The following is a 25628-nucleotide window of genomic DNA, read 5'->3' on the forward strand; positions in this document are numbered from 1 at the left end:
CTAATGGGAATTCATGGTGTATTCTATTTTAAAAATACAGAACTTCTTTCCCAGCTCTGTCCATAGAAACAAGGGTCAATCCAGTAGCAATGAGCACCCAAAGCTATCAGTCTGTGGTCTCTCAACACTAGTTGCCACAAAACTGAACCAAGCATTTTTACTAGAAATGGCTGGTTCCAGGCCTGGGACAGGACATGTGCGCAATAACCCTAGATCATGTTGTCATACCAGAAGCAAAGGGTGATCAAAGACTGCTGGATCACATTAAAAGGACTTAGGAGCCAACTTGAAGAGGTTCCCACTGAGCAAGGGTAGGAAAATTAGAACTTCAGTAGCAGTAAAAACTGCACTGGCATGAAACAAAAAATGTCTGTAATGATACTAAAAAAATACTTAAAAAAAAACAATTGGTTATCTTTGGAGGATACTAGGTAACCAATATTTTGAGAATCAATAAAGGAGGAAAAATCATGCACCTTTCAGGTTTTTATAAACTGTAATTTAGGGTACACAGTTGATGAAATGTGATTTCTCTTGATAGAATACCCCAGCTAATAAATTAAGAAACAATAGAATTATTTTCTCACCAATTTGAAATCTCTAGTGAAATAATAGATCTTCTAGGCAGAGATCACCAATGTCTGATGACATCATAGCAGAAGACATTGTATGCCTCTTGATAGAGTATGTAGTAGACAGAAAAATGCCATCCACTTCGAAGATGTCAATGTCCTCATCTTAGAACCCCTGAAAATATCACATTATGTGGCAAAGGAGAATTAACGTTATGGGTAGTATTATGGTTGCTAATCAGGTGACTTTAAAATGGAGAGATTGTCCTGGATTATCCAGGTATGCCAGGTGAAATTACCAGGATCTTTAAAAGTGGAAGAGAGAGGTGGAAGACTCATCATCAGAGTGATTAGACATGAGGTGGTTTCAACCAGTCATTGTAGACTTTGAAGATGACAGAGGCCACAAGCCCAGGAGTGTGGGCAGGCTCAGGAAGCTAGAAAAAGTCAAGAAATGGGTTCTCCCTTTGAGCCTCCAGAAAGGGGTGCAGCAGCCTCGCTGGCACCTTGATTTTCGCCCTTTGAGTCCTGGGTCAGACTTATACAGATTTGTGATATAATACACTTGCGTTGTCTTAAGCCAAGGAGTTTGTGGTTATTTGTGATGATAGCAATAGAATAGTAATATACTCCATTTCCTGGAATGTGTTCTTCCCAGAAAACAGAGCCTAAATGTCATCAAGCCTCTTGATCTAACTACCAATTTACAAGAAGTATAGGGGACAGAAGAACACGTTGTATGAAATTAGGGGAATGTTCACCACATGTAAATGCTGAGCAGTGCTATTAGAAAAATGACATGTTCTGCTCATCAAATAAAGGATGGATGTGTATGTGGATCTGTGAGAGAGAACTGGACTGATTTAGGAGATTTTTAGGAGATGGCCTACTATTTCATGTATCGACCAGTTGTAGTAGGGAACTTGATTCAAGGAAGAAATCCAAGGAGAGAAAATAAAAATGAATGAAATTTGAACACTGACTCAGGGTATTAGATGATATTAATGATTTTATTATTTTTGTGATGGTGGTGGTGGTGATGGTATTATGGTTATATTTAACCAAAGGAGGTGGGTGTGGTGGGTATAGCAGATAACAATAGCCATAAATGGATCGTTGTTGAAGACAAATGATAGTACACAGGTGTTTGCTATTTATCCTTTCTATTTTTGTATATATTTTAATATTTCCATAATAGAATATCAGTAAAAATGTCAGCAACTAATTTGACCTCTTGAATATTTTGAGAGCAAAACACACTGTGTCCAAAAACTGGATTCGACCAAGAGACTGCCACTTTGCAATTTTTGCACAAAGTTTTGGAAACTGGACCATGTACTTTAACCTGGGGAATTATCCTTTTATCATTTTCCCACTTACCTCCTGCCTCCATTCTGTCTGCAATACCTAGCAAAAGGGCCGTCTTCATCTGTGCTAGTAAATGACTAGGGGGCATTACAGATTGCTTGGAATAGAATTTTCTGAGAATAAGTGAGCAAAGAGGGTAATATGCATAATTGCATTGAACAATACCTCCCAGTATTTTATTGGACCCCCTCTCAGCCATCTCTCAAAAAAAAAAAAAAAAAAGGCAGTAACTTTGTTTCAATTTTTGAAAGCCTGAAGTTTTTTTGAAATATTGGCTAATTGCATTTTCTGTGTTATCTTTGTGCTTCTATTTCAGGATGGAATGGGGAATTTGAGAATCACAGACAAAGGTCTAAAACTAGAAGGAGACTCAGAATTCTTGCAACCTCTCTATGCCAAAGAAATCCAGTCCCGACCAGTAAGTACTGCCATGAGAAAAAGGAATGGTGATTTCTCAGGAATTAAATCTGGGGAAATTTATCATCAGCCATCAGCTGAGTATAGAGCATCATGGGAGGGAATGGTAATATAGGTAGTAAGATATGATCAAATCTGAAGTCTTGAGCATAATCCCTGCTGTGGTACTGTATGGAACTGTGATGACCTCTCTGAGCCTTTATTCCTGCCAAAGGGGGTAATAACCTCTGTTAATGAACTGTTCTAGATTATGCTGCAAATATGCCCAGAAAGTAAATGTGGAAATGCTTTGAGTACTATACAAATCCAAGAAAGTATTGCTATCTTTTTTAATTGTCAAGTGCTCTAAATGCTGTCTTTGGAAACACGGAATGAAAGAATTAGAATTTTGTTTTTCATTAAGAATTTGGACAGTGTAGCCAAGGTTGGTTAGAATCACTTCAATTATCAACAACTCTGCACTGAAATGGTATTTAAATAATCACTCTAGTGCATGTGCTCTGTTCCATGCAGTTTGTTGCTTTGTGTGCATTATTGTTACCTAATTTAATCCACACATTGGTCCCCAGGGTTGGCAATTATTGTTGCCTCAATTTTACAGATTAAAGAATGGAGCCTTAGAGAAGTACTATGTTCAGAGCCACATACTTACGAAGTAGTAGAGCAAGAACTTCAACACAGGAAATCCAGTTCTAAAGCTTTTCTGTTAACCAGAGTCCACTACCTAGCCTTCTACCCTCATTCTTTGTTTTTGTCATGATAGAAGTGAATTCTAGATATTTTGCTTTTATTAACCAATATTATCAAAATTAATTTTTGGTTTTGAGTGTTTTTTTTTTTTCCCAGTTGTTTATTTGGCTTTGTTTGGTCTTTTGTTTGTTGGAGTGGTGAGATTTGCTGGTTGAAAAGGATTATTAATGCATTTGCTCTTCTGGGATTGGTTCATGTCCACATGCAAGCAAAAAGTAATGTGGAAGGTCCCCAAAGCTTTATTTGCATAAATGTGCATTGATGAACATAATTAATGAAATTCAGCAACTCGATGCAGTGGGTAATTTTATCTGAATGCTATCTAAACTGAATTATATTAAACTGGGTGCAACTGCTGAATTGCCAATACCTTTACTTCCTTCTGTGCCTAGTAACAGGGAGGGAACCATGATGTTAAAATGATCAAAAAGAGCAAATCAGCCACCCTATTAGTGATTATAAAATTTAACTGGAACTCATCACACACTGGGTTAGGCAGGAAAGTATCAAGAGTACTGTAAATATATCCATCGTCTTGAAGAAATCATATCCTAGAAGGAATCATGGGATAAAGCTATAATAAGGAGAGTCAAGTGATGATTGTGTGTTGAACAGAATGGAGACCGTCAATTTCAAGCATTTAAGAAATCACTCTTATGAGCATTGCTGCAATCTATATTTCTCCCAACCTGGCAAGTTGGTTAGTTAAATTATCTTTTGAGTTATTAGTTGTACTTTAGATTAATCTTATCTGTATTAAGCTTTATTTTTTTGAGTATTGTTGACACAGTGTTATATTAGTTTCAGGTGTACAACATAGTGATTAAACAAGTTGATACATTATGCCATGCTCACCACAAGTGTAGCTACTATTTGTCACCATGCAACATTATTGTAGTATCATTGGCTATATTACTTCTGCTCTGCCTTTTATTCCTGTGATTTATTCATTCCAGAACTAGAAGCCTGTACCTCCCTCTCCCCTTCACTCATCTCCCCATCCCTAACTCATCTCCCCTGAGGCAGAGTTTGTGCTCTATATTTAGAGGTCCGATTCGGCTTTTTCTTAGTTTGTTTATTCATTTGTTTTTTCACATTCCACATGTGAGTGAAATCATATGATATGTGGCTTTCTCATCTAACTTAGTTTACTTCGCATAATATCCTCTAAGTCCATCCATGTTGTCGCAAATGGCACGAGATCTCATTCTTTTTATGGCTGCATAATATTCCCGTGTGTGTGTGTGTGTGTGTGTGTGTGTGTGTACACTACATCTTCCTATTCTGTATTAAACTTATTTAACTCACAAGTTTGGACTGATAATTTCCTTCTACTGGTGTTGCCCCCTCCCTTTTTTTTGTAAATGGCCAAATAGCAAATATTTTAGACTTTTTTTTCCTTTTCTACAACTCCTTAGAAATGTAAAAAATGTTCTTATCTTGAGGGCCACCAAAGAAATAGGCTGAAGGTTGTAGTTTGCCAAGCTTCTAACCTATATTAGTGATATTTCTATAAATATATAGATGATCTGGCTAAACTGCATGTGGTACAAGAGTAGATTTTAAGGTCATGGGTAGAATAGCTGAGAGAAGTTTCCTTGGTGTAGAGTCCTTAAAGAAATTGAAATAAATAAATGGGTAAATACACATTTTTAAATTTTAAAAAATGGGAAAAAAATTTTAAAGGAATTGAGAGGGGCACCTGGGTGGCTCAGTTGGTTAAGTGCCTGCCTTTGGCTCAGGTCATGGTCCCAGGGTCCTGGGATTGAGCCCTGCGTTGGGCTCCCTGCTCAGCTAGGGAGTCTGCTTCTCCCTCTGCCTGTTCCCCCACTCATGCGCTTGCGTGCTCTCTCTCTCTCTCAAATAAATTTTAAGAAAAGCTTGTTTTAATCTTGAAAAATCAATGAGTTAAATGCAGTGCTTTCACATCACCATTTAAGGAAAATAAAGTGTCAGAATTCACTGTTTTTCTTTGTTCTTAAGAAAGTATTTTCCTTCGGGGCACCTGGGTGGCTCAGTCGGTTAAGCATCTGCCTTTGGCTCAGGTCATGATCCCAGGGCTCTGGGATCGAGCCCCGTGTCCCTGCTTGGTGGGAAGCTGCTTCTCCCTCTCCCACTCCCCCTGCTTGTGTTCCCTCTCTCGCTGTCTCTCTCTGTCAAATAAATAAAATCTTTAAAAAAAAAAAAGTATTTTCCTTCCAAAAAATAAATAGTAAATAAAGCTCTTTTAGCTTAAATATTTCTGACAACAAAATAAGTATCTTCTCACTGAAGGAAACACACACACACACAGAAATGCATATAAAGTAAAATCCACCGGTAAGTCCCATGAACTTTCGCCGAAACAGTGCCCATATCCGTCCCCTCATCCCCTCTTCTTCTTCAAATCACACGCCACCCACCGGCTCCAGCCAGCACCCTCTCCCACTTGCATCACTGCTATAGCCTCCTCCCTCTCCAATACCTTTCTCTTGTAGCCTCATCATCCAAATCGTAGCCGAAGTGGGCTTTTTGAAATGTCAAGTCTCTCCACCCTTTATAGAGGATTCTGTTAACTTCCCATTGCACCTGGAATAAACTCCTACCTCCTCACGATGGCCTATACAATTCTCTCCTAGATGTTTTTCATGGAGGGTTCCTTGTGGTCATCATGTTCTCAGTTTAAATGTTGCCATTTTAGAAAGACCTTCCTCATTTAGCACAACAGCCATATATAAAACATCACCCTGGTTCTCCCCCCCCTTTTAGCTGTCATTATTTGACATTCTTGTTTGCTCAAGAATATAAATGGGCAGATCAGGAGATTGTACAGATCTTCCCTAGTATATTCCCAAGCCCTGCTGCTACTGTATCTAGCACACAGTATGTGCTCAGTAGATACTTGTGAAATTGAATAATAAATCATTAAAAATAAAGTATCACTTAAATCTATCTTGCAGGGCCAAGCACTGTTAACAGGTCAGTGTACTTTCTTAGGCATTTCCCACAAGTATATTTTTTAAATAAAACCATACTTTGCATATTCTTCTGTACCTTTTCTCCTCCAAATAATATATTAACAGTAAATTCTCTGTGTCTAAATAATATTTAACAGTTTAAGAGCTTTTGTGAGGCATAATTGACATAGAATAAATTATACCTCTTTAAAGTGTGTACTATGATACGTTTTTGCACATGAAACCATCACCACAATCAAGATAATGAACATATCACCCTGAAGAGTTTCTCCCATGCCCCTTTTTAGTCCTTCCACCCTGTCCCCAACCAACTTTCTGTCGTATGCTTTCTGTCCTGCACATTACTTTGCATTTCTTAGAATTTTACATAAATGGAATCATAAAATTTGCATATCTGAATAATTTTAAGAACACATTGTCTACATGGCTTTATCAAGATCTCTTAACCATTTATTTAATATCCAACTTAAAGAAGAAATTTGCCTGCAATTGGGCTGCCTTGGCTTGCCTGGGGAGAGATAGCAGAAGTGATTCAGGGCATAGACCTTGAATATTTCCCTTTTAGATGACGTCAGAGCACTGAGAAGGGACTAGAGAATAGCACACTAGGCAGAGAAGCCAAGGTGGAATTAGTGTCTTTGGATTTTCACAAAAAGTGAAAACAGATATGCTGGATCAAAAAGGCAGAAGAACAAGATCAGAACCTGGTAACTTAGTCCATAGGGCTCCCCTTCCCTCAAGCCCAGGGGTAATTGCTAGCTCTTAGAGAAGGTGGGGGAGGATTGTTGGACAGGCAACCAGTAGGATTTGCCATGTTGACTGAGTCATAACCTCACAGGTGCTCACGTGCCCCTCACATGTAACAGCTGCCCCTCTCCCATCTGGCAGTTTTAGCTTGTTGGTTTTTTTCTGATGCACCTGACCATTGCTTATAGACCACCTCTGGGAGGCTCTTCTCAGAAGAAGTATCTGCACTATCATTTCCCTATAGATCACAGCTGCCTTTATTTCTTTTTCCCACCAAAAAGAGATTAGTGCCCAGTTAAACAAGATTACTCAGCCCCTCTGAGCAAGGATAACTAACGAAGTAATACTTCATTCTGCTTTTGTGTTTCATTGATCTGAGAGGAATTGGGATTGGTTAAGCAATCCACACAATCTTCGATACTGTATCAGATTTCATTATTGAAGGTTGCAATCCTGTAAAGTCACTACAAATTGATTAGTGTGATAGCAATCACCCTGGAAGATTAATTAATGAGAAAATGTTCATCGCTACAAAAACTTCCATCTGGGAATTGAACCAAAGTCCCAGTGCATGCTGGCTTTAGCCATATGGATGCATAGCTTCTGTATGTATCGTGTAGCTCAGAAAATAGATTGAAAAGGACATGCACTAAATTAACTATCCTACCATGACATCCAAAGACCAGCCTGTCTCTAGAAATACTACTTGAGTACATTTAGCACAGAATGTTGTAAAGTTAGGGGATCTATTGCCAAAGAACTCTGTGTTTAAATCCCCACTTCAGTGTGATAGGCATCTTTTTAATTGCCAAATACAACTACAAAATTTTGACCAGAGCTACTAGTAGATAGGTTGAATGAATGAATACTAAGGAGACCCTTAACCATAAAGTATCATTTTGAACAAAAGTGGTGAATCCCTACTTTGGAGCGAATGCTTAGCTTACTTTCCACGACACTGCAACTAGATGGTGCTTTTACGTGACTTAATGTGAAGTGACAAGGCAAGGGCAACTAGCATTTCTTGGGCAGCTATGCTGGGTATGTTGAAAGCTGCACAGTGAATTTATTTCTATACTCACTTCAAACTCTACTTGGGGTGGGTCCCATATAGCCTATTGCTATGTGGAATTTAGAAATTTAGGAGAGGAGGAGTAGAAAAAAGTTGGAGGAAGGATAAAAAAAAAAAATGAAGTTACTTTAAAAGAATCAAGTAGAAAATTATTGTAGACGACTTGAGATTTATATGTCTTTTAAATTTCCTTACCCTATAAAAACTCACTGAAACCTGTTATCATTGTGGTATTATATCTAAGTGGGGATCTTAACAGTTGCTGTGCCAAGAGACAGTGTTGCACCGTGGTTTAAGCCACGTGCTGTATTGTTGAACTCAGATGGCAGCTAGTACTACCATTTGGCTGATGAGTGATCCTTGAGCGGTTTCTTAACTTGGCAAATCCTTGGTTCCTTGCCTGTAACATCAATATTAATACCTTCATCATGGTGGTTGTCAGTAAGATAATGTTGGTAAAGTGCTTAATACAGAACTTGACATGAAGTGAGTGTTCCCGAAATGGTAACTCTTGCTCTCACCCCCTGCTGATGAGGACAATGACAGTGACGATGACCATGACAGTGACAGAAATTTTCACCCTCAGCATTATCATCATGTGGCCCACATCTCACCTGATGTTTGACCTTGCTCCGAACCAGATGGTCTGTCCTCTTTTTCTCGAGTATCATCTTAATGACAGACTCACTGCCCTCCCAGGGAACCCATTTCATGTTAAGTAGCTTTTAGCTTTCAATTTTTCTTTCACTGAGTTACATTCTTCCAATGTTCAACTCACTTTTTTCTCATTCTTCTGCTTAAAGTGTTTTATTACTGGCACAGTCTTTTTTTTTTCTTTTTCTGGTCTTTCTGGAAAAAAAAAATAGTTTTATAGTACATGTCAAGTACATTAAAAATGTTTATACACTTTGATCCAGTAATGACACTTCCACAGGTTTTCGATCTAGAAAGAGCCAAACGTAATAAAATATTTCAAAATGAAAACATACACACACCCGCCAGTGCTGTGCAAAAACCAGGCTAAGGGTTGGTTCATATGAAAGCCTGAATTCCACATATAAAATGGGGTTTGAGGGTATCCAAGTTATGAAAGTTGAGAAACTCCTGTATTCTCCTTGAAAGTCTGAGCTGGTCATCCTCACTGTGCGTTTTTACATTTGGATATGTCATCTCTTGTTTTATGGAAGGATGAGTTTTTTAAATTCCATTTTTGATTTTACTATCATGTGAATTAAGATTTATTCCACCAGCCTGAATTACCGAGACATATGCAGGCCGGAAGTTGAAAGCCCCTAAGAAGTCAGTTAGACCAGTCACCTCATTTAACGGATAGGGCCCCAAAGGCTCAGAAAGGAGGTAGTATGTACCCAAGTTTTACCAAGTAAAAATCAGAACAAAAATTCAGAATTCCAGTCTTCTTCCATAGCAACACACTGTATGGTAAATGATTTTCTCATGACACTGTTTGGTACAGTAAGTTGAGTTATGTGTGGCCATTTCCCTCTCCTGAGGAATAACTTCCTGGAAGGTATGTCAAGTTCCTGAGGGAATTCAAAAGCACTCAAAAAAAAAGGAAACTAGAAACAACAGTGGATAATGCAACAAGAGCAAGCTTAACTATGCCTGATCTAGTCACTGAGAGGATATTCTCTACTTCAGAAATTTAATGTGAGGTAACTTAGTGACTCACTTTATAAGCTATTAAGTAAGCTCTTGCTTGGTATGAAAACTTATGACAGAAGTCGCAAACTGAATCCATCCCACAGATACAATTTACTTCCTCACACACTGTTTTTCTTTTAATATGATTTTTTTCTAATATTTAAATATCTGAAGATTTCACATTTTTTTAAAAAATCTACATTTTCTGATTCTCATTAAAAAATTAAAAAACAAATTTAAAAAAACAGAAAATCTGGAGAGTGGTTTGATATTTCTCGGGGCTGGAGCTGAGTAGAAGCTGCCTCCTTTAGATGGGCATTTGCTCTCCGCTTGGCCACAGTCTCCACCAAGTGCTATCATCTCATACCCAGACTTAAGCCATTTATATGATGGGTTCCTGCTGCCCCTGATTTATGAAGTTGAGAATTTGTGTATCTTGTTATACAGGAGTTCAGAAATTAGATGGGCATCTTAAGATTCATATCACTCAAGAAAAAAAAAAAAAAGATTCATAGTCGCTCAAGACTCACTATTCCTCACTTTGCGTTTTGTCTCTTTCTTTGCCCCAATTTCTCCTAGTGGTCTGGCTCCTATGGTTTTGAAATTGTATGCAAGCTCAGCGGCATGGAATAGCAGCGTCAGAGCTTCCAGAGGCTGAGGCTCTGGCCCACTGTAGCCATTCCCCCCTTCCTGAGTCTTCTAGAACATGCCTTTCTTTTTGTCTTGCTTCTTTAACCACTACAGAGCGTGACTGGGGAGGAGGCAGATTGAGAAAAGAACGTTGAAAATTAATTCAGCATTCTCGGCATGAGACAAAAAAATAATTAAAATAATTTTTGTGGGATGGCAGACAAGTGCAAGCTTTGTCTGAAGAGGCTCCATTGACAATTTAGTGGCGATGAGAGGAGCTGTGTCTCTGGTTCGCTTAGAAACCAAACCAAGGCTCCGGTGGCTCCTCCTCAGTAGGCAAAACAGCTTCAACTCCCAGCTGAACATATTGCACATAAAACAGTATGTTCCATGCCGCTTGCATGGAACATGAGCATCTTGCTGTCTTTAATTAAGAAGTTAACTGGACCATGAAGTATTGCCCGAGTAAATAAAAGTGATTTGTACTAAGTCGGAGGGGTGCATATGGCATCTTTACATTTCTTTGTTCACACATAAATTATGGAGATTATTAAAAAATGGAAGGGTCATCTATAAGCCCATCTGCCCTGTGAAGCTGATTGCCGTTCCTGAAATGCATCTATCTTTTTATGTATTGTAATTTATCATGGACAATAGTGTGAATAAGCTGCTTACTCCTTTTTTTTCTTTGAAGCAGACAAACAATCTTGATCAATGCTTCATACTATGGTCAGTTTGTTTGTTGATCCTGGGAAACAGATAGTGGTTCAGGGGCTTTTGGTTGCTGCAGAATTAACATGGGCCAATAGGATTTTTGTTCTTCCTTTAATTTGGGAGAAATTGACTGTGTGTACTTTTCTTAAATGAGGGTCATGCTGGAAATATAAGAGTTACTGAGAACTTTGGTCAGATCTCACTTAGAACTATAACAGCCAGTTTTGGTAGAAGTAGTTCCAAACTTCACATGAGGCTGAGGATGGGCATCTGATTGTCTGATTTGAGGGCTATTGGTCAGGGAGGCTGCCCCACGTTCTTCCTTCTTGCCTGTTGTGGTCCCCACAGGTCCACCATTCAGACCTCATTTATTCGAAGACTCAGAAATGTGTAGTCATGCCAAGCTCCTATTGCAAATACTCTGTACCCATACATACTTCCACAAGGATTTGAGGTAGCTTACAAGAACTATTTACAGTAATATAGTAACCACATATATCATGGGTTAAGGTCAGGAAGAATATAAATTAGAATAAAAGGTAGAGGTGGGGACAGTGTAATGAACACAGGAGACAGGCTAAATCATCTCTGTAGTTGCTCTTCCTAAGCCTGGAGTTTGATTATGACGTTTCCAGAGAAACACACCCTGTTGGGTGAAACCTTCTGTGTTTGCCCTCCAGAGATAACACAACATCCTGGATGGGGAGGAGAGTTAAGGGTGGCAGTTCAGTGTTCTAAAAAGTATACTAGATTCAAAGTTAAGGAATCTGAATTTTCTTCTTATTGTCCTGATCAGGAGTGAACCCTTAGCAAGTCATTCCTCTTCTCCCTCAATTTCTTTCTCTGAACTAAAAAGGTGGGGCATGGACACTGGTTTTCTGTAACTTTTTTTTTTTAATCATGGAATCTTTTTTAAGCCAAATTTATCTGTGACCCCAAAATCCAGACAAGATGGAAGCTCAGCTGCTGTTTCTGGGCCAGGGCCCCACCCTGGCCCAGTCTCCCTGTCACCACATGATGCCTAGGCCCCAGAGGGTTCCACGCAGAGCAGTCTGAGAACTGCCAGATGGATGAAAACCCAGCCTTGCTTTACCTATGTCTCTGCTCAGATGGCACTTTCTCATAGACACCTTCCTTGACCACTCCATCAAAAATGAATCCCTGGGCACCTGGATGGCTCAGTTGGTTAAGCAACTGCCTTCAGCTCAGGTCATGATCCTGGAGTCCTGGGATCGAGTCCCACATTGGGCTTCCTGCTTGGCAGGGAGTCTGGTTCTCCGTCTGAACCTCCCCCCTCTCATGCTTTCTCTCTCATTTTCTTTCTCTCAAATAAATAAATAAAATCTTAAAATAAATAAATAAATCCCTCACCTAGTAGCTTTATTTTCCTTCATTGTATTATCATATGAATTACACAGGTGTATTTCTTTCAATCTACTATATGTATTCTATTATATAATTCTACATTTCCCCATTTGCTTCCCCTATTACTATATAATCTCCATGATGGCAGGGACATAGAAAGGTAGTTACTAAGTGATGTTTAAGAGCAAGCTCTGAAGCAGCAACTTTCTGGAATAATATCCTGACTCTTAAGCCAATTTCTTGACCTTTTCTGTGCCTCACTTCCTCATTTGTAAAATGGGCATCATAATAGCACTACCTCATAAGCTTATTACAGGATCAGAAGAGTTCATTTATTTTACATAATTATGTAAATTTTACTGCTTATAGAACAGTGCCTTGAATGTAGAGCACTATATGAAATTTCAACGTAATTATTTATTATTTGCTTTGTTTACCACTGCGCCCGTTTCTAGACTAGTGTGTGTCACTGGTAAAGCAGATTGTGTTTGCGTATGTGTGTGTGTATGTGTGTGTGTTAAAATAAGTGAATGAATGTTCTCTTAGGATACTTCTGGCTCAAAGTTTCTATAAAAGCTTCTCATCTCAGGTAGAGAGACAAAGAAAGTTCTCTTTTATAGGACCATCTAGATTGATTATCTGTACCAGCCACACACCACAAATCCTATTATGTCGAGAGGACATGAAGGGCTACGTGGCATGAGGACATGGGGAAGTGGGACAGACTAAGTGGAAGAAATAAAAGTGGTATGAAAGGTACTAAAAGCCCATCTTTCCCTACTTTGCAGTTTGGCTAAGCTATAAGATTTGATTCATGCCATCCACGGGCTAATGAAAGCTCCCAAGAGTGGAGCTGTGTATTACAGACAGGAAAGTATAAGAGAATAAAATTAGCACTTCCAGCCCCTCACAGCCTTGAGCTTCTCTTCATCATCACTGCGGCATATCAGCATTGTCTAACTCCTGGTTTCGGGCACATCCCAGCTGCCTATAATGACTTTGGTGCAAGACTGCTTCTTGCTTATCTCCTAAATAACACTGAAGAGGCAAAAGTGCACACCAGAGTCTACTGTGGTTTGGTTTATGTTCCTTTAATGGTAGGAAGAGTCCTACTTCAGTTAGGTGGCATCTCACAGCCAGTGATACGTGCTGAGGATTGGGGGAGTATAGTGGAGAGAGAGAAGCCAACTTTAAGGAAGAAGGATGTTTTAATACATTCCTAAAAGTTGTATTGTTCTTCACTCCTAAAGGGCTGGCAAAAACAGCACTTTAAAAAAATTGCTTCAATCAAAACATGCTCCTCTCCTGGCAACTTTTATCATACCCAGGAGTTTATAATTGCTGTGGGTGTGTTGCATTGTTAGTCTTAAAGTTTAAGAAATTGTTCATTTGTCAAAAACAGTGATAATTTTTCAGGAGATGTAATTTCAGAGGCTGAAAAAAAAACCACTTCTTTGCCATATGAAATTATAAGAAATACTTAACTCTTTGATTTTGTGATCCCCATCAGCAACTGAGGGTGACCTTTTGATGCAGTGCTCTGTAAATTATCAGCAGTGGTGTTTTAAATGGCAGTGCCTAAATAATGAGTGGGGGACTTTCCATTTCCATGAATGATTCTGTTTTTATCAGCAGTGATTCTGCCTCTAGGCAAATACCAAATGGTCCGCGAAGTAAATGGGGTTTTTAAGACTAATAAATATTTTACAGATGTACTTGTTGCATTTTGGAGAGAGAGGAAGAGGTAGACTGATAAAACCCACCGTGTTGAAAGAATGGGACAAGAAGACTACTCTGTTTTTCCTCTCATCATGTGTAGTGAGGGTAGATTTCTCTACCTGGTCAGCCACAACTTTCGTTTTGGAACATCAAGGGTCGGGGAAACCAAAAAAATCTCTTGACAGTAATAGATAAGTACAGATGGTCTGCTAATTGCCGTTTCCCAATTTCAAACTGTGTAGATGGGTTTTAGAACTCAGTTAAGGCTCAGGCACTTATGTTAAGAAATATGAGAGGAATGTTAGGGGAAGATGAATTATCCTTGAGTAGCACCCCATTAACAGATGAGAAATGCATGACCACTCACTCATATCATTGGATGGATATAGAGTTTCCATGTTTGTTTTTCACTTCAGTTGTTCACAAATCAGAGTTTTTCATTTCTTAGCCGTCTCGGTAATTTTTGGCTGGTCTTACCATGCAAGTTTCCTGAAAGGTGGTGTTCACCCCATGCTGTTGACTGCTGCCACAAAGACTTCTCTGAACCACCCAATGTTTCTTGTGTCACATCTTAGCAGCACTCTGTTTAGGGAGATAGAGGAAGAAGTTTCACAAAAAGAAGACCAAATTTGATGACATTACAACAGAGTTAAGATAAAAAGATGGCCAGAGGCAGCACAGTTGTGGTTTGTGCAAGACAATTCCCTGTTCTCCATGGGTGAAGGTAGCAGAAACTGTTGCTCTCAGGGTTCCTACCACCATAGCCGGTCACAGGGCTCATGATCATGTGGGATCCAGCAATGTTGATTATCTGGCAAAGTTACGTGGTTTTGATTTTTAAAGTTGGCTCATATGGCAAAAAGTGCATCTATTTAAAAATCACCCCTGAAATGGCCTTACGTCACTGCAGAGTGTAGTTTCCATGGCTTTGTGTGTCCAACCTTGTATAGTAAACTTAAGGCCAGGAAAACCACTGAGGTTAGGCAGATTGGAGCAGTAAAAGACTCTGCAGATGCCTGGACTGTTCTGTCCAGGTCCTAACAAATTGCTACCAGGAGATAGGGAGTGGTTAGAAAATTTTAAAGCATTGCTGAGTGCCCACGGGGTTTTGCTGTGTTCTTTTAATATTGAATATCTATAACTTTAATACATATTAAAAGATCTGTTCTGGAGATTAAGTGAACTAATAGGTGCAAAATCACCTAGCACAGATCCCTGCCCAGAGTAATTGCTCATAAATGTGTGTTGAATTTGAATATAAATAGTATGTGATTAGGCCCTCATGTTGTAAAAGCTAATAGCTATAGTTCTAATGTAAAATTTTCTCATGTGTCCCTTACAATAACCTTGGAAGGAATCTATCATTCTGATCTTCTCTTTAGAGATGAGCAAATACAAGGGTCAAGAGAAAACACACCCCTAACGTTCCAACCCATGTTGTCGTGAACACCCATATTCTCAACTGTGATGCATATTACCTTGGGATAGTAAGCAATACTTAGATGTTGGCCTATGCTGTTTACCTGACCTTCTTTCCCTGCAACCCTTAAAAACATGCAGGACCTTTGTCAGTTTCATGAAAAGGAGAGCATCTTATTTTCCTTTTGTTGTCAATTGCTGTTTCTCTGGACATTCCTTAGATCCCTTCACTTGGCCTCTGTTCTGTAGGCCTGCATCATACAATCATAGCTTCCTTTCGAGGCCATTGTTTTTTTCCCATTCAAACCACCAGTCTCCTACTACACCATTACTTTTCTCTGGCCATGCCTTCTGTTAGAATGGTATTACAGTATCTATTTAGAAATAACCAAGGGCCCATGTGCTAATTGATTCGATCTGACTCTGGGAAAATACCCGTGATGTCCAAATATCTTAAGTTCTATAGCTGTGATTTTGTCCGGAATCTTAAACTACAAGTTACTGGTTTCTCATTCTGAACCCATAAAAATGAAACAAATATAAAGTTACAAAGATATATAGAAATTCCAAATTTCCCAAGATCTGGCCTTACTTAACTCTGGTTCCTTATCTGAAACTACAGAACACAGAAAATATGAGTGACTATTTTATCAATTCTTCCAATTCTTCAAATAGCCTGTAGCATCCTAGATTCATAGGAGAGAAGTTCATTTATTATATATAATGGATGTCTTAGGGCATTAGGACTTAATTACCTCCGGGAACACCTTTGGAGAAAGGATTCTTTCGTCTTCATTCTAAATTCAACTTCTCTCACAAGTTCTTCAAATAGAATAAGTACAAGACCGCACTACCATTCTTATTCCTTGAACTGTCTCTTCATTTCTTATCAACCCAAACTGACATATTTGCAATAGTACCCCTACAGCGTCGTAAGTGTTTTGGGACAAAATTTTCTTCTTCTTGTAAGATGAACAATTTTATTTCATCTCCTTCAGGTATTATGGTGGGTGTGCATGTCAGTCAGTGTAACACTTTTAATTTATATATTTTTCTTGGTCCAGTAGTCATTAATGACAGCCTAGAGAATAACTGAATGTCTCCCTGACCATTTGTATGATTTGTAATTAAATGCAGACACTGTATTTGGACACCATCTACATGTCCCATGTCCATCATTCTGGGCTTTTTTTTTTTTTTTTTTACAGTGAAAGTTCACATGATGAACTTGCCTGGTCCTAACCCCCTCCATCCGGCAATCATCCGGTATGCCCCGCACTACATGAGCAGTGTATACACGTGGAACTCTGACCCCCTATGTGTTCACAACCTTGGTGTATCTAACCTTTCTCTGTGTTCAGTCTTACTCTTGCACTGCTTGCCCTGGCCCCTCCTATACTCCATTCCTGAACCTGCTCTTGGCCTTCCTCACTTCTAAATCATCCTTCTGTTATGGCCTTGCCCTAAGCTGGTTCGTTACACTCCGTTCTACTTCTCCAACTTTGATGTATACATTCTCCCTTGACGGTGGTGGGGGGAGTTCTCCCTATTTGATTCTGTAGCCTTCAGCCATCCTGAATTATCACCCTCCCTGGTCTCCTCTAGCCCCTATGTGGAAATACTCTCTCTGGATATCGCCGTCCCATTGGAAGCCTTGAAACAGGGTGATTGTGAAGGCAATATAGCACAGTAAAAAACTGCATGTGATTTAGAGTCAGACTAAAACTGGGTTTGAAGCCTGGCTGTGTTACTCACTACTTTGTAACTTGGCCCATATTACTTGAGGTCTCAAACTTCAGTTTCTCTCTCCATCATATGGAGTAACTATGGTATCATACAGTTGCCTTGAAGATTAAATGAGAAGACAAACAGGGTGCCTAGAGGAGTGCCTGGCACTTGGCCCCTGTAGATAGGCATTATTATAATTAAAAGCTTCATGGTAGAAGAAAACCCAGAGACAGGTCTTGAAGGATTGGTAGTTTGGGTACCACTGTGTCATTGAAAATATAAATAAGTTCCTTATATTCATCTCCATTTATTAATTCCACTTACATTGGTCAGATGACTGGTTTTGAATCCTACCAAAATTGCACCCTCTGTGCTGAAGCAAATGGAAAGGGAAATCTCTCTTTCCGAGAAACCAAAAACCATTTCCCAAGAGGTGTCTGTCCAACCCATACGTGAAAATGCTGCTGTGATGGTTTCATCAGAGGTTGTTCAGAATATTACACACCAATGTTAGCCTTAAAGAATGATACCGGGGCTGTTGCCTCCTGGTTCACGGGGTGTACCCACAAGGAAAAATAGAAACAAGAGCAAAGGTAGGTAACCCCACTTGGCACAGTTGATTGACTTTAATACGTCCTGATTATGCTGCTCATATTCCATGAAATTAAAAAGCTTACAAATGTTATGAGCCATTACCCTTCCATTTAAGGGAGCTTATGACATGTTAGCAACATTTAATGAAATTCTTTTCAAAATGCCATCGGCAGACTCACTAAGATTCCATGTTGAAATTCAACTTGAAGAATTGTTTGAAAAAGTTTGTTCTCTCCCTACCTGTCTTTGTGGTGTATGGAACCCGAAAGAAGTTTCTCATCAGTCAGAGGGTATTTTTCAAGTATCAAGAAGTGTTTCTGCTTTGGCCATGAGAGTGTTTTCCAGTTTAAGAGGAGATTACAAAGACTGCCTTGTTTGTGTTTGTGCTTACAGTGGGCTCAGAAGAGCCTGCATTTTCGCACATTGACAAATTTCAAAACTTAAGTCCTTTCTATTCTATTTGTTGAAGATCTAAAATATTTTAGCAAATATTCCAAAATGATATTGCCTGCCCCTGTCTTCAGTGAGCTCTTACAATATAATTTGGGAGATAAGACTTCGTGCAAGAAGACAATTAAAGCATAGGAAATGAAATGATTAAATCCTAGATTATATGGTACTGATTATTTGTACAATAAAAGTTCAAAAAATAAAAAATATCACAGTCGGTTGAGTGGGAAGTTTTATAGAGTATAAGAAAGTAGTGAGTAGTGAGATACAAGTTATTTAGGAAGTAGTGAGTAGTGAGACACAAGTTATTTAGGAAGAATGAATTCTTTCTGCTAAATCTTGCATTTTAGGGGCGCCTGGGTGGCTCAGTCATTAAGCGTCTGCCTTCGGCTCAGGTCATGATCCCAGGGTCCTGGGATCGAGCCCCACGTCGGGCTCCCTGCTCTGCGGGAAGCCTGCTTCTCCCTCTCCTGCTTCTCCCTCTCCCACTCCCCCTGCTTGTGTTCCCTCTCTCACTGTGTCTCTCTGTCAAATAAATAAATAAAAATCTTAAAAAAAAAAATCTTGCATTTTCACTTTGATGATGGGGATATTTCATAGCAATATCCGTTTTTTTGTCTGATTCTAAAGGATTACAAGCCATGTGCTTCCCGTACATTGTCCTTAAATCCTCTTGGGAGTCTTTAAAGGTAGATCATTTGATCTTCATTTTATAGGTGAGAGCTAGAGTGCAAAATAATTAGGTAATTTTCTCCAGCTGCTATGTGGAGCAGTTGGAGTTGAAATCCAGATATGAACTATCCCAAAGCCTGTTTTCTATCCCAACATCAGTCTGCTTTGGAGAACAGATTATATCAAGGCAGCACCCATCTGTCCCACTGCCTTGTGAGCTCCCTGCAGGCAGGAGTCCTGTTGTAGGATTTGTTGACCATTGTATTCATTTGTCTACCACAGCACTTGGCACTCAACAGATATTTGTTGAACGCATATGTAACTGATCTCCTAAATGAACACAACTCACCAACTTTATTTTTGTCTGCACTATTTCTTCGAAACACAAGTTAAAGGTGCTCTTCTCCTCTATCCCTCCTATGAAAACTTGGGCAATTCCTAGTGGATTTTCTGCCCATTTAAAAATTATAAGCATAAGGGTGATATTTTAAGAGACAAATACAGCCTCAGTTTGGAAATTTTAATTATCTCATCTGAGATATTTATCAACACTTTAAACCTCATTCAGAATTAAATATTTGGGTTTGTTCCCCTAGTTAGTCTTTATTGGTGGCTTCCGACTTTGAGAAGGAGGAGCAAGGCTCTTTTCAGGTCTCTACTCTCACCTTCTGATTTGCGAGCTGCTGGTTCTAGTTTTAGAACCTACTTAGGGGAGTGGTGGTGGTAGAGGGTGGGACAGTTGTTACTTGTCCTGGTGACTTTGTGCCCTCTAGGACTAGTAGACGGTTCAGCTGACTTCTTCCCTCATGAGGCATTTTCTGGATTCTTTAAGTTTCTCAGCCCTGGGAGCACAATGCATCTTTTACAACTCCTATGAACAAAAACAGGCGAAGCATTCCATTCCTGGACAGGGTGCTTCACCCCCCCTTCCATTCCACACAGAAACCTCTTGTCTCCCAGGAAGTGCCTTGGATAGGGCTTCTCCTGTCACCAGGACAGCTCCCGCTATCCCACTGGGCCCACGTCTTATTTCTGAAAAATAATCTGTACCCTTCTCCTGGCAGATTCTGAGAGCAATTCTCATCTACCTCCAATATCCTCCACCTTCCCCTGGTGATGGGAAACACATGGCAAGATCTCAGATTGGACTGGTGGCCTGTGGCTGGCCAGCATGCCTTAGCGCAGTGGCGGCCACCGCCCTCTTCATACTGGAAGCTACAAAACACTACCCTGGAAGGAGCCCTACACAACTACCTGATAGGTAGATGAGCCCAAGGACAAATACCTGATTGGATGACAGGCACATGGAGGGTTAATCAGATTAAAACAGCCCACACCAAATAGCCCATAAACCACCCCCAGATTTAAACACCAAATTGGCAACCCTCTCTGGTCCCCTCCCTCTTTGGGAGTTTTGCACTCTCAATAAACTTTGCTTTGCTGCTCACCAAAAAAAAAAAAAAAAAACTCAGATCAGATTCATTCAAGCCTCTTATCCTTGGGCTTGAGGTTAGAAATTAGCAGCCCCCTCCAAAAATAACTATTTTCAAATGCCCTCTCCTCCACTCCCTTGACCTTTGCATCTTCTTGAAACCAGTGAGGGGTGTTCATAGATATTTCCTCCATCAGTTCTGCTTATTTTGATCTAATATTTTACTTTGGAGTCTCACATCAGTTACATCTTGATGCCTGGTTAAAACCTTGTTTTTTTACTGAAGTATAATTGACATATAACATTAGTTTCAGGTGTATACCATATTAATTTGACATTTGTATACATTGCAAAATAATCACAGTAAGTTGGGGTATCATTTGTCACCATACAAAGTCCCAACTTCTTTTCTTGTGATGAGAACTTTTAAGATTTACCTTCTTAGCAACTTCTAAATATATATTACAATATTATTGACTGTGGTCACCATATACTATATTACATCCCTATGACTTATTTAAAACCTGAAGTTTATACCTCTTGATCCCCTTCAATTATCCCTAACCACCCTCGTCTCTGGTAACCACCAATTTATCTCTGAATCTATTATTTTTGCTTTGTTTATTTGTTTTGTTTTCTAAATTCTACATATAAGTGAGTCATATGGTATTTGTCTTTCTCTGTCTGACTTACTTTACTTAGCATAATGTCCTCAAGTTTCATCCATGTTGTTATAAATGGCAAGACTTTATTCTTCGTTATGGCTGACTAGTTTTCCACTGTAAACATAAAGCTCCTCTTTGTCTGTTCATCCATCAGTGGACACTTAGGTTACTTCCCTATCTTGGCTAGCATAAATAATGCTGCAGTGAACATAGGGGTGCATACATCTTTTTGAATTAGTATCTTCATTATTTTTTGATAAATACCCAAAAGTGAAATTGGTAGATCATATGGTATTTATTTTCTTTTTTAATTTTTATTTTTATTTAAATTCAATTAATTAACATATAGAGTATTATTAGTTTCAGAGGTAGAGTTCAGTGATTTATCAGTTGTATATAACACCCAGTGCTCATTATATCATGTGCCCTCCTTACTGCCCATCACCCAGTTACCCCATCCCCCTACCCACCTCCCCTCCAGCAACCCTCAGTTTGTTTCCAGTGGTTAAGAGTCTCTTAGGGTACCTGGGTGGCTCAGTTGGTTAAGCACCTGACTTCAGCTCAGGTCATGATCCCAGGATTGGGTTTCCGGCTGAGCAGGGAGCCTGCTTCTCCCTCTCCCTCTGCCACTCTCTTGCTTGTGCACTCTCGCTCATGATCTCTCTCTCTCTCTCAAATAAATAAATAAAACTTTAAAAAAGAGTCTCTTATGGTTTGTCTCCCTCTCTGATTTCATCTTGTTTTTTTTTTTTTTCATCCCTTCCCCTATGCTCCTGTTTTGTTTCTTAAATTCCACAGGTGAGTGAAATCAGATCATATGATATTTCTACTTTTAATTTTTGAGGAACCTCCATAGTGGCTGCACCTATTTACATTCCCACCTGCAGTGCATAAGTGTTCCCTTTTCTCCACATCCTTAGCAACACTTGTTATTTCTTTATTTGAAAATAGCCATTCTGGCAAGGATGAGGTGTTATATCATTGTGGTTTTGATTTGCATTTCCTGGATGATTAGTGATATTCAGCACCTTTTCATGTACCTGTTGGCCATCTGTGTGTCTTCTTTGGAAAAAAATGTTCATTCACATCATCTGGCCATTTTTAACCAGATTATTTTTTGTTGCTGAATTGTAGGAGTTTTTCATATATTTTGGATATTAACTATTTATCAGAAACATGATTTGAAAATATCCTCTCCTGCTCAGTAGATTGCTTTTTCATTTTGCTGATGGTTTCCTTCTGTCTGATATAGTCCCACTTGTTTATTTTTGAATCTGTTGCCCTTGCCTTTGCAGTCAGATCCAAAAAATCATCACCAAAACCAATATCAGGGAGCTTTGCTGCTTATATTTTCTTCTAGGTTTCAGGTCTTACATTGAAGTCTTTAATTCATTTTGAGTTCATTTTGTGTATGGTGTAAGATAGTAGCCCAGTTTCATTCTTTTGCACATAGCTGTCTAGTTTCCCCAACACCATTTATAAAAGACACTGTCCTTCCAATTTTATATTCTAGGTTCCTTTGTTCCTAATAAATTAATTGACCATATATGCATGGGTTTATTTTTGGGCTGTCTGTTCTGTTTCGTTGATGTATGTTTTTATGCCAATCCCATACTTGTTTGATGACTATAGCTTTGTGGTATAGTTTGAAATCAGCGAGTATGATGCCTCCAGATTCATTCATCTTTTTCCACATTGCTTTGGCTATTCAGGACCTTTTGTGACTCTTTAAAGATTTTAGGATTGTTTAATTTTGTGAAAAAAAGCCATTGGACTTTGGATAGGGATTACATTGAATCTATAGATTGCTTTGGGTTGATATGATCATTTTTTAATATTAATTCTTTTGATTAATGAGCATGGAATATTTTTCCATCTATCTCTGTCTTCAATTACTTACATTAATGTCTCATAGTTTTCAGTATACAGGTCTTCCATCTCCTAGGTTAAATTTATTCCTAGGTATTTTATTTCTTTTCTTGTAATAGTAAATGGAATTGGTTTCTTAATTTCTCTAATAGTTCATTGTTTGTGTATAAAGACACAAAAAGTTTTGTATATTGATTTTTAGCCTACAGCTTTACCAGATTTGTTTAGTAGTTCTGACAGTTTTTCAGTGGCTTCTTTACGGTTTCATATATCAAATCATGTCATCCTCAAATAGTGACATTTTTACTTCTTTCTAAATTTGGATACCTTTTTTGTCTTTTTCCTGTCTAATTGATAGATATGGCTAGGACTTCTAATAGTATGTTGAATAAAAGTGGCATGGGTGTGTATCCTTGTCTCATTCCTGATCTAAAAGCTTTTGGCTCTTTACCACTAAGTATCATCTTTGCTCTGAGCTTGTCATATATGGCCTTTATTATTTTGAGGTACGTCCTGTCTATATCCACTTTTTTTGGGAGTTTTTATAGTGGATGTTGAATTTTGTCAGATGCTTTTTCTGCTTTTATTAAGAAGATTATATAGTTTTTATCCTTCATTTTGCTAATGTGGTGTATCACATTGGTTGATTTCTGGATGTTGAACCACCCTTGCATCCCTGGAATAAATCACACCTGTGGTGAAAGATCCTTTTAATTGTTGGATTGCATTTTGAATTTGGTTTGCTAACATTTTGTTGAGAATTTTTCCATCTATGTCCATGAGGGATAGCGGCCTATGATCTTTTTTTTTTTTTTTTTTTTTTTTTTAAATGGTATCCTTGTCTGGTTTGGGTATCAGGGTAATACTGGCCTAAGAAGATGAGTTTGGAAGAATTCCCTCCTCTTCAGTTTTTTGGAAGAGTTTGAGAAGGCTAGGTATTAAATCTTCTTTGCATGTTTAGTAGAATTCACCAATGATGTGAAGCCATCTGGTCCTGGACTTTTGTTTGTTGGGCGATTCTGTCTCCTTAATACTAACTGATCTACTCAGATTTTCCATTTTATATGAAACCTTATTTTTAATATCTTCCTAAAAATTTTCTTTGATTGACTTTCAGGGTTAAATGAGTAGGAGTACAGCCTTAACTAGTTCTATTCTATCCTGTAAGAGGGTTGGTTTTTGTTTTGCTTTGTTTTTTTAAGATTTTATTTATTTGACAGAGAGAGACACAGTGAGAGAGGAAACACAAGCAGAGAGAAGCAGGCTTCCGCCGAGCAGGGAGCCCGATGCGGGACTTGATCCCAGGACCATGGGATCATGACCTGAGCTGAAGGCAGACACTTAATGACTGAACCAACCAGGTGCCCCTGTAAGTAGGTTCTTGACAACATGATGGAAGGAAGAAACTGTTTATGCCCATTCAGGATGCCCAAGTGAGTAGAAAGTGAAACAGTAATGTCAGCGGCCAGAGGAGAGGTGTTTCTGCCTTCATGCCTTTCCTTGCCACCTCCCTGCTCTAGGCCTGAAGAAGCACACTGACCTTTCCTCTTGTGAGACCTAACTAAAGGAGAGATGATGTGTTTTCCCTTGCTACTGAGCTTTTGTGGGCCGGTTTTGGTGTACTTCCAGAAGGAATCTTGGTTAATAAATTTTCCTTGGCTTTCTCAGATCCCCAGGGTCTTTAGAATAATACATTTGGTATAACTGCCTTTGAACAAGGTAAGCTAAGTGGTTGGCTGAAGGTGATTCCACTGGATGTGAGGGTGATGTCATTTAGAGCAATTCACTTTATTTTTTTATTTTTATTTTTTTAAGATGTTATTTATTTATTTGGCAGAGAGAGAGTGTGTGCATATACAAGCAGGGGGAGCGTCAGGCAGAGGGAGAGGGAGAAGCAGGCTCCCCACGGAGCATAGAGCCCAACATGGGGCTCGATCCTAGGACCCTGGGATCATGACTTGAGCCGAAGGCAGACACTTAAAGACTGAGCCACCCAGGCGCCCCTCACTTTATTTTTTTAAAGGAAGAAAGCAAGCTTGCATGCTTGCTCTCTCTCTCAAATAAATAAACAAATCTTAAAAAAAAAAAAAAAAGGTAGGAGGGGCACCTGGTGACTCAGTTGGTTAAGTATCTGGCTCTTGATTTTGCTCAGGTCATGATCTCGGGGTTGTGGGATTGAGCCCCGCATTGGGCTCCGTGCTCAGTTGGGAGTCTGCTTGGGATTCTCTCTCTTCCTCTCCCTCTGCCCCTCCCCCTGCTCATGCATGCTCTCTCTCTCAGATAGATAAATAAATAAATACATCTTTAAAAGAAAAGGAAGAAAGCAAGTATTTGAAGAGCAGATGAGAAAAATTGCAATGAGAAGGTGGTGTTTCAGATAGAACAGACCAGAATTTAGCATTGAATATGCCCTGCTTTTGTGTTTGTTGCCTTCTTCCTGATACCTTACTCGGCTGACTGACTCTATTATCTTGGAGTGTTCAAGGATGAGGGTCCAGAATGACTTTTACTTCCTGTACCTAGAGACTTTCCTTTCATGATGGATTGGAGATGCCACCTGTGAGTTTCCTGCCATTTCACTCTCTCATGTCTGTTCTCAGAGCTCTGTGATTGTTCTGTTCTCGGTTTCTTATTCAGAATGGGCACTTAGGAAGTGTTTGTGGACTTAATGTGAATTAAGTTTGCAGACTTCACGTGAATTAAGCCACCTTCCTTTCTTCCTGCCCTGCATCACCTCTTTTTTTTTTTTTTTAAAGATTTTATTTATTTATTTGAGACAGAGAGAATGAGAGAACGCACATAAGAGAGGGGAGGGTCAGAGGGAGA

At 39.1% G+C, this 25628-nt stretch overlaps 1 protein-coding gene across 3 annotated transcripts in view; it reads left to right on the forward strand.

The window, feature by feature from the left end:
* The window catches only part of SGCD (sarcoglycan delta), a 361831-nt gene that overhangs the window by 149757 nt on the left and 186446 nt on the right, over window positions 1–25628 (forward strand). For all 3 annotated transcript variants that reach the window (XM_081826230.1, XM_081826228.1, XM_081826229.1), the window contains exon 3: window positions 2257–2358. In XM_081826230.1, coding sequence (XP_081682356.1) covers window positions 2257–2358 — 102 coding nt within the window. The remainder of the gene's footprint in view (window positions 1–2256; window positions 2359–25628) is intronic.

The sequence above is a fragment of the Leptonychotes weddellii genome, chromosome 7 (genome assembly GCF_054177405.1).
Source record: "Leptonychotes weddellii isolate Sample4059 chromosome 7, ASM5417740v2, whole genome shotgun sequence".
Classification (NCBI taxonomy): domain Eukaryota; kingdom Metazoa; phylum Chordata; class Mammalia; order Carnivora; family Phocidae; genus Leptonychotes; species Leptonychotes weddellii.